The following is a 13,914-nucleotide window of genomic DNA, read 5'->3' as shown; positions in this document are numbered from 1 at the left end:
TTAAAAATTAAATCATTAAAAATTAATTAATTAAAAATCAATAATAAATATTTTATTGATTTATTATAAATTTAGCATATTCACAAAGTGAAAATCAGTATACCAAATCGAATCCAGCAGATCCCATTTTATTGGATTGCTGGTTCTAATTGTAAATAAAGAAAAGAATAAGCCTCGATATGAAGCCTTCTCCTCTATAAATTACCAAGTTCAATCCAATAACAACTAGCTACCTAGTTCTAACTCATTGACTCTTCTCTCTCTCTCTCTCTCTAATTCTCTCTGCCTCTTTCTCTCTCTCTAAAACCATGCAGACCGGAACAACACTACCAAATCTTCACCTTTTTCAGGCGAAGGGAGTCAACTTTAAGTGCAATGCACAAACTGTAAAAACACTCTCACCAATATCATCATCTACTGAAATGACGAAAAAGCACATTTCCAATCTCGAAAAGCTTCTACAAAAGACAAACCCAATTGATTCATCAAACCCTGTAATTCAACAATCCAGTAATAAGTCATTAGAGAATAGGAGAAAAATATTGTTAGAGGCGCTCAATTTGTCTAATATTTGGCCTGATGAGATGAGAAAAACTGCTGAGGAAATGTCACCAAGGCATTTGAATAGACTTAAAGGACTATTATCGTCAAAATCAATTGAATATTCTCCTAGGAACAATCTCGCTAACCGGTGGAGAGAGTATCACGGCAGCAATAACTGGCTCGGTTTACTCGATCCGCTCGATGAAAATCTCCGTCGAGAATTAGTCCGGTACGGGGAGTTCATACAATCGGCTTATCACTGTTTTCACTCCGACCCGGCCACGTCAGAAGATGAGGTTCCGCCGGAAAGACACGTGGCGTTGCCGGATAGGTCTTACAGGGTGACTAAGAGCTTATACGCAACTTCGTCTATCGGGTTGCCCAAGTGGGTGGATGACGTGGCACCTGATCTCGGATGGATGACTCAGCGGTCCAGCTGGATCGGTTACGTCGCAGTGTGCAATGACAGGAGTGAGATCCAACGAATGGGAAGGAGGGACATTGTTATCGCGTTACGAGGGACCGCCACGTGTTTAGAGTGGGCGGAGAATTTTCGCGACTTGTTAGTAGAACAAGATGATAATGATGAGAATGATGATGAAGAAAGAGGAATGGTTCAGTCTAAAGTAGAATGTGGATTTTTAAGTTTGTACAAAACAGGTGATCATCGTGTACCAAGTTTAGCTGAATCAGTTGTTAACGAAGTGCAGAGATTGATTGAAAAGTACAAAGGCGAGCCTTTAAGCATAACCGTAACCGGACACAGTCTCGGTGCGGCATTAGCCCTTTTGGTCGCGGATGATTTAAGCGCGTGCGTACCAAACGCACCACCCGTAGCTGTTTTTTCCTTCGGAGGGCCACGAGTAGGCAACCGGGGTTTCGCGGATCGTCTTAATGGTAACAATGTTAAGGTTTTACGTATCGTGAATAATCAAGACGTGATCACGAGGGTTCCAGGCATGTTTGTGAGCGAAGCGCTCGACAAAAAGCTTAGAGAATCAGGTGCGGGTCGCGTGCTAGAAATGTTAGATTGTAGGATGCCATGGGCATACTCACACGTTGGGACTGAATTCAGAGTGGATACAAAGATGTCTCCTTTTTTGAAGCCTAACGCTGATGTTGCGTGCTGTCATGATTTAGAGGCGTATTTGCACTTGGTGGATGGATTTACAGCATCTAATTGTCCATTTAGGCCTAATGCCAAGAGAAGTCTTGTGAGGCTGCTAAATGAACAAAGGTCTAATTTTAAAAGACTTTACACTAGCAAGGGAAAGGATTTGACTATCAATCTTGATAGAGAGCATAATTTCTCTAGGTCTAGTTGTTTGCCTAGTCCATCATCCTAAGTATTATATATTAGCAGGGAATGTATACGTCATGTACAAAGAAGTAACAAGAAGTATATGTTTTCGATATACTTGTTTTTCTCTTTTAAGGACTGGTCATGAGAATTATTCACTTTTTTCAGAATAGTTTCTCGTTTTATAGGAAAAAAATAATGTCCGGCTATGAAAATTTCAAATTAAACTTGAAGTTGGATTCCAAATTTGAATAACAGTTGATAACCTGTTTCCAAACACAATATTCTTCATAATTTCTAATAGCTAGAATGCTCTTTTCTCTCATTGGCAAGTATAACCAAACACAATTTCATTTTCAACACCAACTTTATAAATTCCAACCAAAGTGAAAAGTATTTGAAAAATCTATTGCCAAAAGCCTACTTATCTTCTTGATGACTGATAGGTTGATTTAAGTAAAATATCACTCAATGCGCAATAGAGAAGACATGAAAAGAATAAAACTGATCCATATGGGCAAAAAGAAGAAGCATTTTTTTTCTCTTTGACGACTAGATTATATATATATAGGCAGAGAATTAGCTATAATCATTATCCAAAATATTAATTTTATTATATTCAAATAATGATATAGTAAAATTGTTATTCTATCTATTTCTGCTTAGTTCCTCCTTTAACACGGGACAAGTAAATATTGGAAGGTTGTATTCCGTAAAAAAAGGTTTTGGAGATTATTGATCAGAATTAGGCTAATTGATTGGTCTCTCAATTAAGTATACAGTATTCAACAAGCTACTTTATTCAAAATTCATACCCATAAATATTCTCGTGTGATGCAATTTCGAAATTTTTTATTTGGTGTGAGACATAATCAATAAAAGTTGTGTGACGTTCACTTTATATTAGACAACTGAATGAGATATGATAAGTTTTTGTTGGTTGTGTCTCACATCAAATAACTTTTTCGTGCAAACTCCTTTAGTTTCTGCTCAACATCTGACAGTGTTGATAATAATTTATTCTTTCCGGAGAAAGTTTCTGTAACAAATCCGATCGAGTTCCTCACTATATTAATATGAGAGTTGGAATAGGATTACAACTTTAGAATCGTAATTGCAATATTCAAACTACTAAATTACAATGAAAATGTTGAAATAACAAGTAACTAAGATAGAGATGACAACCATTTAAACTCTTCTCAACCTGGATCCCAAGCAAAACTAGAATTGAGCTAGCCTCAGGCCCAACAGCTTGGCCAATGTGTTCACAACAGTCTCCCATTTTATTTAGACATTGAAGTACTGTATCATGTAGCAGCATTGTTGATTCCATAGCATTGTTAGTGTTATTAGCTTTTGGAGAAACTTAACCTTAGTACATGACACATACTAGTCGTCGATCCCTTGAGCTCTTTTTTTTTTTGGTAATTGGGATATACTATAAATAATTAAGCTGGCGCTGGAGATGGACTCCAGCTTAGTTCTACAACATTGTTTATGACCATGGGCTGGTCATTGGTGTTCAAATTACATAGAGGAATCTTCCTAACAAAACATGTTCCTCTTGCATCTTCTTCCACTGCCTCTTTGGCATACAATGGAGGAGTATCAATCAGCTTTAGGCTTTCAAAGTGGGAGTCCCTAGCAACTTTCTTCGCCATCATATCCGCCACTCTATTCTCCTCTCTGCACGTATACATTCTGGATGGTAACTTGTCTCAATTTCCTCGTTAAGTACCTGTATTCAGTAATGCCATTGTTATAACATAGATGGTCATTGATAAGCATAGATATAGCGTGGACTGAGTCCGAGTTAGTTTCCAAGGGAAGATTTTATCTGTATTCGTTATTTTTAATCCATATAACATAGCAAGCAATTCAGATTGATCAGTATTTGTGTATGCACAGATTTTAATAAAACCTTTTACCCATTTTCCTGTGTGGTCTCTGAATACTCCTCCTATGCCCCTGCTACCGGGGTTCAAAGTGACGGCTCCGTCAGTATTTAGCTTGATAGTTCATTGGGTTGGGGTGGGGTCTATTTAATTTGCATGTTTACCCTGGTGGTTTTTGGCCCCTTCTTTTTAGCGACAATGAGCTTGAATTCAATGGCATGATAAATAATGTGGCTAATTTGGACATGCTGCTTCCTGTTATTGAACATGTTATCATTCCTATTGATACAAAGACCCAATATGCAAAAGGAAATGAGGGTTTCCCATGAGATCTATTTGTTCCAATCCCTGTCTTTGATATTCCAAGTGGTTCTCCAATTCTCAATGTTAATTGTGGTAGAGTCAAGGTTAATGGTGGAGTTGCTGGCGTTGGCAATCCTCTACCAAAAGGTGATGGCTTTTTGGCAGTGGAAAAAGTTATGATCTATATCTTCAGTCCCCATTTCACATAATTTACATGATTGGTCAACATTAATCCCAATTTTGTGAAGTAGTGGCTAGTAGGAAGACGCTCGTGAGTAAGCATCCAAATGAACATTTTAATTTTATTTGACATTTCTGTCTTCCAAATCTAAAAGAAGTATGTGGTAAGGTTCCTAACATATTGGATCTTGATCTTTTTGGGGACTAAAGAGTCCAGAAGGTTATAAGCATTTTTGGTGGTGAAGGTGTCATTTCTGGCTAGCTTCCATATGAGGTTATTCTGCTTGGTTGTTTTGACATGAATGAAAGTATCAATGAACTTATTGAAAAAATCATTTGGGAGGGTGAAGGAGAGGCCACCTGAGTTCCAGGATCCATTCTTAAAGACAGAGTCCATCTTGGCCGCATGATCATGTTTCTTAAGAGGCCTATAGATGTGGTGCGTAATGGATTCCATTCTAGGGATCCATCTGTCCTCGAAGAAGTTTACACTATTGCCCTTATTCTCTACCCATCTCGACCCCCTTAAGCAGACTTTCCAACCTTTTTTAATGTCATGCCAAGTCATAGACACAATACTCCTGCCATACGTAGAATTCTTGTTGTGACAATGCTTGTAGTAAAGGATCCTAGACCAAAGAGCATTTAGTTTCTTATACATTCTCTAAGCTAGGCTAGCTAGGAGAGAATTGTTCTTAACATTACTTTTCTGCAATCCCAAGACATTCTCCCCTTAGTGATAGTGTCCCAACCTATAAGGTAAAGTATCTTTACCCCAAACAAAATTTCTTTAAATTCTATTTATAGAGCTGCGAGTTTTTGGAGAAAGTTGGATATATTGCATTATATGGGAGAGGATGCTTCCTAGAGAGACTTAACTAGAACAGTTCTTCCAGTCATATTGAGGAAGTTGGTTTTTCAGCCACTGAGCTTTACATGCATATTGTCAATGATGAATCAGAAATTAGCATGGACAGGTCTAGAGTGAAAGATGGGGAAACTCGGGTACCTCCCACAGGCATTATTGGCCTTAATGTTGAGCATGTAAGAGCATTTGTCTCTGTTTTCTTGGGTACAGTTAGTGGGGGAAATGATTTTGGATTTGGACAGATTGAGTTTCTATCTAGAAGTTATGCAAAACATTTCAAGAATTTTGTTAATGCTTTGACGATTCTTGGGGTTTGTCTTAGTAAACAGGATCAAGTCATCAGCAAAGAATAGGTGGGAGATTTTGGGCCCAGACTGAGAGATACCAATGATGTCCAGTGCTTTAGGTAGACCTGCTTCCTCAATCCCTTTTGAGAGTCTTTCCATATAAAGGATAAAGATGTAGGGGGAGATGAGATCCCATTGTCTTATGCCTCTGGAAGGAGTGAAATAATCAATTCTACCCCCATTAACAATGATGACCATGGATGAGGAGGTGACTTTGTCCAATGCAACTTTGTCCTGTATACATAATAAAAGGGTAAATATGCATTTGGATTGGGTCTGAATAACAGAGAGGTTGAGTCGTTTTTAGCAAGGGCGGTGTATGGGTGGGGTGCCATTGTACCCGATGACTTCGATTAAAATTTTGTATATATATGTTTATATGTGTGGAAAATCAATATATATTAAACTTGCCACTAATTGAACAAAAAAATCAATGGTTCAACCGGCAAAAGTCTAAATGTTGCATCTTGTTGCCCTCTCTCTTCTTTTGTCTTTCACATTAATGTGCGCAAGGGCTTCAATATTCCCCCCCATAAGTTCTTCTTTATTTGCTATTATTTATTTATCTAATTAACTATTTTTTGGTTGATTTAATTCTTGATTTTTTTTTTACTATCTCTTTCACCAAGTACTAATCTCTAATTGATACACGTGTTGCGTGTGTATTCTATATCAATATTAAATTTTGAACGACACATAACTATTAATAGAAATATATTTAAATAGTATTTTTTTAAAAATAAGTTTTAAAAATGATGGATATTATTATATTAGAGCTTTTGAATTTAAAGGTTCTTTCAATCTTTTACCGACATTCACATTAAGTGAAGATAACTGGGTTGAAGTTACAATTTTTTATTTTTTTCTCAACTCTATGGTATTTAATTAGATGATTTATACAAGTTCGAATTTTTAACGTGGAAAATCTCTTGTTTTCTCAAAGTTTTATAGAATAAGGTCTCTCATTCCTAAAAAAAAACTACGTAGGTATATATTTTTAATATTAGAATATCTAGAAAAAACAGTTACTAAATATGCATATTTGATCGATTTGTTTATAAAAATCGAAAAAATAGATAACTCAGAATTATAACCCAAAATTGAAGGAACTGATCAGTTTATTCTATTTAAAATATATGGCACCCGTAACCTTCAAATCCTAGATCCGCATCTGATTTTTAGTTGGGTTGGGTTTAGATTATAAAAAAATGGGTGGAGTAATTTTTTAAAGCCACGTGATATTTTTGAAATTAAAAAATTCAATTTTAGAATTCCCCGCCCTCCCCCCTTCAATTTGTTAACAAAAAAACCAAATATACATCATTGTTAAACGAAACAAAAAGTATAATTATTCTAAATTGTAAAATTGTGTTTTTTTAAAGTATTATTTTGTTGCTATAATATTGGATCAACTAATATTTCATTTGAAAATTTAATATTTATTAATTTTTTCATAAATACAAATTTTTGAGAAAAAAATATTTTTATCATTTCGTATTGAAATCTTGATACAATATTTTAATATTCAATGTTTAAATATCTTAATCTTAAAAATTATAAACCCAAAAATATTTCCAAACACTTTGGCATTAGACCCAAGTAAAGTTGTTCGGGGAAAAAGTTGCATAGCCAAATGCCTCCTTCTGTGCTAATTATGTTTACTCAGCACGACATTTTGACTTACATACAACAAGTAAGGACAGGCGATTTTTTATAATTGAATTGAAGAATATCAATTGTTACTTTATTTTTCAAAGCTAGGGACCATTTTGATACTAAAATCAAACTAGAAAGGCGAAGTGGTGTTTATATCATTGTATGTGCATAGAAGTGTAATAAAGGTAAACTAGTAGACCAGTTCTGCATCTAAGTGGATAATACAAGAGAAATATAGAAATTTCGAAAGTTGAACACACAATAAAATAGAGATTTTTCAGTCAGATGAAAAATTTATCCCGGGAAATAACGATTTTGAAAATTTAACAGACGCGCCATTGTAGTTTGTAGACAGAAAATTTCATTCTCATAGCTTCTCTTTTCTCATTTTTCAAACATCATTTTTGAATTCTTCTTCTTATTTCTCTTGCCAAATGTCGAACAAGGTAATCCTGGAAGCTCCTGTTTGATCATAGATTTTGTAAATTTTTAATTTATAAATTGTTTTTGTACATTCATTTTACTTGATTTTTTTTTTGTTTTGTAATTAAAACTCGCAAAATCCATGGCCAAACACTAGTTTATTGCTTTTTATTCTGCTAACAAAAAGGAAATGAAACTTCTCACTGAATGAGCAACTTTTGAATTGCAGGTGTTGGATTCTGTAGACTCACTGTCGATTCCTTCTGGTATGCATAATTTCTCCAAATAGTCATCTAGAATGTTCCATCTTTTGTTTTTCTAATTGTTTTTTTTTCTCATTTTAACAAATAGAGCCTCTTCATATTGGAAATTGGTTCTCGAGCTATGCATATGAATCGCCTGTTTTGAGTGGGATTGATGATTTTCAAGATTATGATGGTTCCAGAAATATTGATTCTGGATATGGCAGAAAAGGAGCGAAAGATGATTCCTTGCATTGTGGTGAGAATGTTGCTTCACAAGAAGATATCGAACTTCCAATTAAGGTAGTTGAACATCAAGTCTTATCCCTTAAACCTTACCTTTAGATTTCCCCCTTTTCGTTTACATTTATGGAAAAAATAATAAATTTGTTGAATTGAATCAACCCTCTCATGAGGAAGGGTAAAAAGAAGGAAAAATCAACTCCCTTGTTTAAAAGTTTAAGCTACTGGGATATTATTAGGTCTGTTGAGCTATGCAGTTCACTGTGATCATAAGCTTTGATTATACTCAGAAATCCTTCTTGCATTAGAGTCTCAACATTGAAGAGATTTTTTCTTTCCGCTTCTTCAATTTAGACTTGTAGTCACCAGGAGTTTTAAAGTTGTAATTATTGTAGATTGTTACTGAATATTATTTTCTAAGTTCTGTAATAGTATTAACTTTACTAGATGTTTCACAGGTTTGGAGAGCTTCAGATAATGTCTCATTTTCTTCTGGTAAGTTAGGCTCTTCTACATACTACTATGAAGTATTGCTTACTAGTGTTATTTTTTAGCATCTCAGTAAAAAGAAGTGAAATTTAGAACCTTATATATGCCGTGAAACTAGACCACAAACTAAAGATGCTAGTTCATCTCTTTCCCTTAAATTTGCGCATCAAAATAGCTCATATCAAATTCGTAGGAAGCTGACTTTCTGTCCCTATGTCAGTGCTATCAGAGCCTTTAGATACCAAGGACTGTTTCTCAAGTTTTGTGCCTGAAACTTCCCTATTGGATGATAGTGATGATACTAGAGTCCCTGAATCAATTGACATTGGTTTCAATGAGGATACTAGCTCCAGAGGATGCAAAGCAGACAGCAACAACAAGGAGCAAGATAATTCTGCTGAAAATCAAACAAATGGGAAAAGCCACAGTTTGTCTTCTGGTGTTGATGTGGCTTCAAAGGACCTTGTGCAGTGTACAAATTTTGTTGCAGATAACAAATGGGTAGGTCAGGCAAGTTATTTTCTTTGTTGTTTCGATTTCCATTGTGCAAGCTTTTGATTGGAATCCGAGTCTGTTATAACGTGCTCCGTCTTGGTGGTGGATTTGGACAAGAATGTTCCGATTTCCTCCAATTATTCCTACAGGTTTCATTAGCATGTTCCCTATAGTCTGTAAAGCTCAAAATTAGTCCAGTAGATGTGCAATTTTGTGTGAGGAAAATTTGCATAATCTTGTATGGGTTGACAAACATCAAGTCATGCACCAATGGGTTCCCTTTTTGGCACACTGTAGCACTGGGATATTTTTTGTATTGTCTCTCCTGTGTTCTCTTCCTAAACCATGATTTTGTGTACTTGTTGTGTCTTTAGGATGTGGACTCTTCAGATGACATTTCACTTGCTTCAGGTAAGCGTGATCCTTTCACCTCCTAATGTATGAGTTTCCATTTTTTAAGCAGGCACTGATAATTTTTATTGATGCTAATCTTCATTTTCCTGTATGGGTTTTATCAGTGCCTCCAGACATCCGGAACTGGTTCTCTAGCTATGTTTATGAATCTCCTAAAGAGGATACTGTTCAAGATTTCATGCTTACCGATCATGAGAAAGAATTAGATGACAAAGTGTGTACAAATTGGTATAGTGGCAATAGGGAACCTCAGAATTTGAGGAGTTCATTAGGAACTCCTTTTATTCATGATGACAAGTACGAGCATCAAACTGGCTCAAAGGTACTCTTGATATACTTGGTTTTATATTTCAACTTCCCTTCTCTATCTCCTTTCCATCACCAATTTTTTGTGAAATCAAGACTTATTGAATGTACACTAGAGGCAAACGTCGAACCTTAAGCTGTAGATCAGTAAACAGGTGGATTTTATTTGTCTGAGATTGCAGACCTTTTTGGCTGGAGGAGTCAGTACCTAGAATATTAGGGTCGTTTGATAGTTGATTTGAAGGTAAGTTCTGTAGGTATTAAATCTTGCATAAGTCATACCATGTTTTGTAGCTAGTTAGGTGGTAAATTATTCAAGTATAAAATTAATGCAGTATTTCGTTTGCAATTTAGAAACCCTCATAACTAATACATGTATAAGGTATAAAGGAACCTATATATTATTTTATGTAGGATAGAAGTTGTAATAACTAATACCTGCATTAAATAATACATAAATTCCTTCATAATCAATCCCTACATTACTAATACTTGCTTAACTCTAACTAGCTACCAAATGGCCACATTGGGTTACAATGACGGATCACGTAGTTGAACATAAAATAAAAAGACGGAGAAACACTAAAAGATCTATTCTGGCTTTAGTTGGTTAGAAACTTAGAGGTATTGTCAGTTGGGTGATAGCTATGCATATAAACCATCTCTTCTCTGATTCTGTTAGTTATACAATTGTGTCTACCATGCACAGAAGGTATCTAACACTTCAGCTACATAATTGAGGTCTATCTTACCATATTATCACAAGTTCCCTTGATGATATTTCCTTTATGTTTGTATACTTTGAAGGATCAGGAGGCTGATGGGACAAAGAACACAAGAGTATCCAATGAAATGTCTCATGAAAGGATTTCACAACAGACTCTATATCACAAGACAACGGAGAGTAGCAAATGTGGTTCACCAAGATACATTGACATGGTCTTCAAAGAGAGTGATGGAGAACACTTGGAGACCATTTTTCCTCAAGAAGCTAACTGCAAAGTATCCTGTACCAACGATCATTCAAGCTGTGAAGGTGAAAAATTATATAGACATCCAATCCACAGGAAGGATTCTGCAGAGAACAGCTCGAAATCTGAAGATAGTGTTGAGCCTGCTGATGATGTGCAATCTAAAAATAGGATGGAGATGAGTGTGTTAAGGCAGAAGTTATCCAAACGGAAAGCTGCAGAAATCTCCGACAAAGAAAATCACATAAATAACTTTGGAGAGAATGGTTTTATATCAACCAGAAAGAGTAGGAATAGCCGGGTGCAGAACAAAAGTCCTTTGCCAACGCCAGCTGCAGTTCAGTCTCCTTTAAGTGGAGTCACTGTTGCATCAAATTGCCACGAGCATGGTTTGACTAGAAAGGTACTCACAGAAACAACCAACTTCCATCCTAGTGCTTTGGAAACAACAGGAAAATGGCAGTGCCCCCAGAGGACTAAGCCAAATCTTGGTCCGCCTTTAAAACAGCTTCGACTAGAGAGATGGGTTCGTCGTGCTTAAGTCTAGTACATTCTTATGAAGAGAAAATGGATATCAAAAATGGAAGAATTCAAAAAAGGTTTTTGCATGTTAGCTAGTGAAAGATGTGAGAACAAGACTTGGCACAATGACAGGGTTGCTCTTTCGGGAGTTGAGCTGTGGAAACATTTTGCAGAAGTCTAAGAGCAAAGTTGCATATAGTGTACACTCCCCTTACCCTACACTAGGCAGGTAACACTACTTGCAGCAGGGTAAGGGCCAAAGGCCTTAGTTAAAATGAAAATGTCTAAGATCCAAGGCTCTACCTCAGGCAGTGAGCTTGCTGTGAAGTTTGGTCTGTATTATTGATGAAAAATGTTTGAGGGTAAGATGCATGTATCTGTAAACAGGTTGATCTGTAGTGAGAGTTAACACCATTACATTTGCATTAATCTTTCTTATTCAAATGCTTAAGCAGTCGTTTTTGCATTACTTCCTTCGAGTTTCTTATGTTGAAAGTGTTGCATTTAACAAGATTCTAGATGAATTAATTTGAATATTTGGTAGGAAGATAATTCTTCATTGGTATAAAAAGTCAAGGTAGTAATTTTGTAGGTGAAAGTTTGGTAAATCATAATTTGGTTTCACAACTTAAATATTGACATTTTGACACATAGTGATGTCATAGATGACATCAAAAAGAAATAGTGATGTCATGAATGACATCAAGAATAAGAATTCATTTCTATAAATAAGTGGTTCTTGATTTATTTGAAACACGCTTCTCACTTGCCTTCTCGTCTTCTAAAGTATTTGATTTTTATTCTCTCTTGTAGTATTTCACTTGTATTTTTTTGGAGTGAAATAAATATTAGTTGATTGTATCAGAGGATTAAGCAAAAGAAAATAAACTTTTGTTGAACCTCGTAAATTCCTCGTGTTCCTTTTATTGTTGTCTCATTTATTATTTATGAGCTGCATTTAGTTATAGCAGTTATGATTTGATCACTCTTTATATATTCGACTTTCGCAACAATTGGTAACTGAGCCAAGGTTTTATCTGAGTATGTTCTATAGTTGCAACACAGTCTGAACTTTCACATCAGAAAATATTTATTTTGGCCTTTTGCAATTGTTAGCTAATAAATAGTATTTGTAGCAAAAATGAAATACACGAAAAATGATGAGTCCACATTGAATGTTAATAATACGTCATCGTTGGCTTCTTCGCTTATGACAAGAATTGTGTCAAATGCGAAATTTGCAGTTGAAATTTTTGATGAGTCAGGACATTTCGGAATGTGGCAGGGCAAGGTCCTTGATGTTCTTTTTCAACAAGGGCTAAACATTACCATAGAAGAAAAGAAGCCAAACGGTGTAGGAGTAAAAGATTGGAAAATTATCAAACGTGTTGTCTGCGGTACCATTCGATCTTACCTTGCAAGAGAACAAAAGTATCTATACACAAAGGAAACTTCTGCAAATAAATTGTGGAATGCACTGGAGGAGAAATTCTTGAAGAAAAACAGTCAAAATAAACTTTACATGAAAAAGAGATTGTTACGCTTCACATATATTTTCGGTAGCACAAGGAATGATCATATCACCAGCTTTAATAAGTTGGCGACAGATTTGCAGAATATGAATGTAACTTTTACTGATAGAGAAATGGCCTAATGTTATTAAGTTCACTTTTCGATGAGTTCGAGTACCTTGAATCTACTCTACTTCATGGGAATGATAAAGTATCTTTCAAAGAAGTTTGTTCAGCCTTGTATAGTTTACGAACAAAGAAAGAGAGAAAAACAAAAAGGTAGAGAAGCAGAAGCACTATTCGTAAGAGGTTGTTCTCAAAATTAGATGAGAACGAGGAAAGGAAGATCCAAATCAAGATCTAGACTCAGCAAAGATGAATGTGCCTTTTGCCGATAAAAGGGATACTGAAAGAAAGACTGTCCAAAGTTGAAAAGCAAGGTCAAACCAAACAATGGAAAGACCGTCATAGATTCAAATGTAGCTGATTGTGATGACTTTGATTTCTCGTTGGTTACAACAGAGTCATTCAAATCATCTGATGTATGGTTGATGAACTCAGATTGTAGCTATCATATGTGTCCCAATCGAAACTGGTTTGTTGATTTACAAGAAGCAGTGTGGAGTTATTCACACCGCAAATAATAATCCTCTTATTGCTTATGGTGTTGGTTAAATCCGATTAAGGAATCATGATGGATTGAGCAGAACATTAACAGATGTTCGATACATATCGAATTTGAAGAAAAATTTTATTTCTGTAGGATCCCTAGAATCAAAGGGGTTCAAAATCGTTGCAGATAATGGGGCAATGATAATATGCTCCAATGCACTGGTGGTAATGAATGCGATTCGAAGAAATAATAATATGTACCACTATCAAGATAGTAATTGGAACAGCGGCAACAACATCCAGTGACGAAAAGGAGGCAGAAATGACCAGGCTATAGCATATGCGCTTGGGACATGCTGGAGGAAAATCCTTGAAAACTTTATTAGATCAAAAATTGTTGAAAGGGGTAAATGCTTGCAACTTAGAGTTTTGTGAGCATTGTATTAAGGGAAAACAGATAAGGGTTAAATTTGGAATAACTATCTATAATACTAAAGGTATTTTGGATTATGTTCACTCATTAGGTGGGAAACACTATTTATTAATCTTTATTGACGACTTTTCCTGAAGGCTGTGGATGTATACGATGAAAAA

The 13,914-nt window shown here is 35.6% G+C and overlaps 2 protein-coding genes across 2 annotated transcripts; both read left to right on the top strand.

Annotated features, from left to right (window-relative positions):
• Positions 1–235: 235 nt before the first annotated feature.
• Positions 236–2,168, top strand: LOC129899726 (phospholipase A1-Ibeta2, chloroplastic-like). The gene has a single exon (XM_055974759.1). It carries the CDS (start codon positions 309–311, stop codon positions 1,887–1,889), a length of 1,581 nt encoding a protein of 526 aa, XP_055830734.1. The 5' UTR covers positions 236–308; the 3' UTR covers positions 1,890–2,168.
• Positions 2,169–7,402: 5,234 nt separating this feature from the next.
• LOC129899947 (uncharacterized) lies at positions 7,403–11,622 on the top strand. Its single transcript, XM_055974940.1, has 8 exons — positions 7,403–7,538; positions 7,745–7,781; positions 7,867–8,060; positions 8,459–8,495; positions 8,710–8,990; positions 9,359–9,395; positions 9,503–9,720; positions 10,512–11,622. Exons 1-8 carry the CDS (start codon positions 7,527–7,529, stop codon positions 11,214–11,216), a joined length of 1,521 nt encoding a protein of 506 aa, XP_055830915.1. The 5' UTR covers positions 7,403–7,526; the 3' UTR covers positions 11,217–11,622.
• The last annotated feature ends 2,292 nt before the right edge of the window (positions 11,623–13,914 follow it).

The sequence above is a fragment of the Solanum dulcamara genome, chromosome 8 (genome assembly GCF_947179165.1).
Source record: "Solanum dulcamara chromosome 8, daSolDulc1.2, whole genome shotgun sequence".
Lineage (NCBI taxonomy): Eukaryota > Viridiplantae > Streptophyta > Magnoliopsida > Solanales > Solanaceae > Solanum > Solanum dulcamara.
Note: the sequence above shows the minus strand (reverse complement) of the source record. Positions and strands in the feature narration are given on the sequence as shown.

Bases quoted from the DNA above. Each gene is read 5' to 3' on its own strand.
- LOC129899726 (XM_055974759.1), top strand. From the start codon at position 309: ATGCAGACCGGAACAACACTACCAAATCTTCACCTTTTTCAGGCGAAG.
- LOC129899947 (XM_055974940.1), top strand. The intron at 8,061-8,458 runs GTAGTTGAACAT...GATGTTTCACAG, and splicing joins ATATCGAACTTCCAATTAAG to GTTTGGAGAGCTTCAGATAA. The intron at 9,721-10,511 runs GTACTCTTGATA...TATACTTTGAAG, and splicing joins AGCATCAAACTGGCTCAAAG to GATCAGGAGGCTGATGGGAC.